Source organism: Coenobita brevimanus, chromosome 52 (genome assembly GCF_032717465.1).
Source record: "Coenobita brevimanus isolate Jiangsu-jjx chromosome 52, ASM3271746v2, whole genome shotgun sequence".
In the NCBI taxonomy this organism is placed as follows: Eukaryota; Metazoa; Arthropoda; class Malacostraca; order Decapoda; family Coenobitidae; genus Coenobita; species Coenobita brevimanus.
The window spans coordinates 36,863,042-36,865,541 of NC_137005.1; the positions used below are offsets into that span (position 1 = coordinate 36,863,042).

Consider the following 2,500-nt stretch of genomic DNA (forward strand, 5'->3'; position numbering starts at 1 on the left):
GGCTGCTTAACGTCCTTTTCTACGTAATATATTTAAAATGAGGTGATATTAGAAGGATTTATGTAACACGGAATAGGAGAGTAAGGTGCAGGAGGATTTACGAGCAAACTAAATCGCTTAGGAAATGGTGTTAGGGGGGTTCCTTAACAGACCAAAATTAGGACCAATGAAGGAGATTCGCTTACCAATTATAAAGGTATAGAAGGATTTACGTAACAGAATAGGGCAGACAGGTGTAACGAGCAAAATAAATCGCTTAGGGAAAAGTGTTAGGGGGCTTCCTTAACAGACCAAAATAAGAACCAATAAAGGAGATTTACTTACCAATTATAAAGGTATAGAAGGATTTACATAACAGAATAGGGCAGACAGATGTAACGAGGAAAATAAATCGCTTAGGAAAAGGTGTTAGGAGCCTCCTTAAGAGACCAAATTAAGGACCAATAAAGGAGATTTACTTACCAATTATAGGACCAAAGATGAGGAAGGAGAAGGCCAGGAGACAGGAGTGAACGCCAAAAATTGAAGGTAGATTTTGAAGCCCCATAAACTTAGGCATGACGAGTATGTTCAGAGCCATGATGGTACCCACTCCATACCCATACACCCCCATCACCACCTGCATCCACACCAGCTGCCTCAGGTGGCCGAACACTGCGGGGGAGAGAGATACAGGTGGATAGATAGATAGATATATGGAAAGATAAGTGTAGGCTGGGAGGTGGGCAAATGCTGAAAGACGGATTGATAGACAGATGGTTAGACAGATGGACAGAGATCCCAGCACCACCTGCATCCACACCAGCTGCCTCAGGTACCCGAACGCTGTGGGGGAGAGATAGATAGATGAATAGGTAGATGGATAGACAGACAAATAAGAACAGACAGACCAAACTCCACAGCCTACCCACACACCCCTATCACCACCTGCATCCACACCAGCTGCCTCAGATGCCCAAGCACTGTGGGGGAGAGATAGATAGATAGATAGATGGGTGGATAGATACAAGCATACATACATGCACAGACAGACAGGTATACAATAAGCAATAACTGGTTGCTGGATAGACAGACAGACAGGTAGACAGACAGACACACAGATAGACAGATAGACAGACAAACAGATAGACAGACAGACCTCCATCACCACCTCCATCCACACCCACTCTCCCAGCAACTCAAACACTGTCAGAGAGAAATGGAGAGAAGTCAAAAACATAACTTTCATTTTTATATCTTTTGGGATATTTTTACTATCATTTGGAGGGATTTTTTTGAGCTGGGAGTTAGATATAGCCTTCATTAATCCCTTTACTACTAAAATCCTGTGTTAAGTTGAGTAAACACGGCTGGTGATAAGAATTTAATAGGAACTGGAAAATGCATCATCAGAGGAAAGTAGTTACCCTCTTCTGTTTGGTGACCTATTTTCTGTCTCATCTTCAGTACCTCGTGATGTCTTTCCACAGTTGATGAATAGATTAATGTCCTTTTTAAACTGGGTACATTCATCTAACAGCAACGCGGATGAAGTCAACTCTGGAACTGTCTCCCTCTGTCTGTATTTCCTGCTTCCTATGATCTCCGGTCTTTCAAATGCAGTGTGTCCAGGCATCTCGAAAGGATCGGCTTTTGAATTGGCTCTCGCTTATCTTGTTTTTGTTTTTTTCTTGGAAGGAACAATTTGCGGGCTCCTGGCCTTTGATTCCTTCTTCCTTGCATTAAAAAAAAAAGTAAAAATGGGGTACTCAGATCAAAACTGGATTTGGACTCACCACAAGAAGAGATGGCCATGAGAGTTGCCCCGGTCATGTAGGCTGCCTGTAAGTTGAACCAGCCACAGTCAGACAGGGAAGAGTTGGAGATCCGGGCGATGAAGTTGGCCATCGCGGCTGTCGACACACACCACGCGGCATCGAAGAGATTGTAGCCGGCCTCCTGGATGGCGAACGGCACCATGACCATGAAGTTGGCGTAGGCGATGATGCAGCTGATGGTCCCCGTTACGATGATCATAGCCCGGAAGGACTTAAGGATGGTCAGGTCGTGAAGGATGGAGCGAAACACCCGGCATATGGCACCTAGAAGTCGTCGGCATCCTTCGCATTTCAGTTTCGCCGAAGAAAGTTCTTGCTCTTCAACAAAACTTTGGTAGCCATTGCATTTGATTTTTGCAGATTTTTCTTGGTCTTCATTGGAAACCTGACTAAAACTGCCGTACTTTGATGAGAAGTTTGTGCTGGAGTGTTCGTGATGAAGGGCGCTCAGTGAAATTGTACTGGAGTGCTCGGAGTGACAGGAGCCCAAGGAGACCCCGCTGTCAGCTGATTCACTGTGCTGCCTTGGTTTCGTGTCTGGGCTGGGAGTTGTGGACCTCTGTATCAATTTTAATCCTGTCTTTTCATCCACTTCATCGCCCACATCCACCTCATCACCATCCACCGCAGTCCGCTCTCCATCTTTATTCATCGCGTTCTCTTCGTCATCTTTCACTGGCTTC

At 45.1% G+C, this 2,500-nt stretch overlaps 1 protein-coding gene across 1 annotated transcript in view; it reads right to left on the minus strand.

Moving 5' to 3' along the window:
* LOC145400530 (uncharacterized) overlaps positions 1-2,500 on the minus strand; it is a 7,676-nt gene that overhangs the window by 2,905 nt on the left and 2,271 nt on the right. The window contains exons 3-4 of the mRNA XM_080273051.1: positions 1,776-2,500; positions 463-654 (exon numbers count right to left, since the gene is read on the minus strand). The exon at positions 1,776-2,500 is cut by the window's right edge and continues 244 nt beyond it. Of these exons, the coding sequence (XP_080129177.1) occupies positions 463-654; positions 1,776-2,500 (917 nt within the window). The remainder of the gene's footprint in view (positions 1-462; positions 655-1,775) is intronic.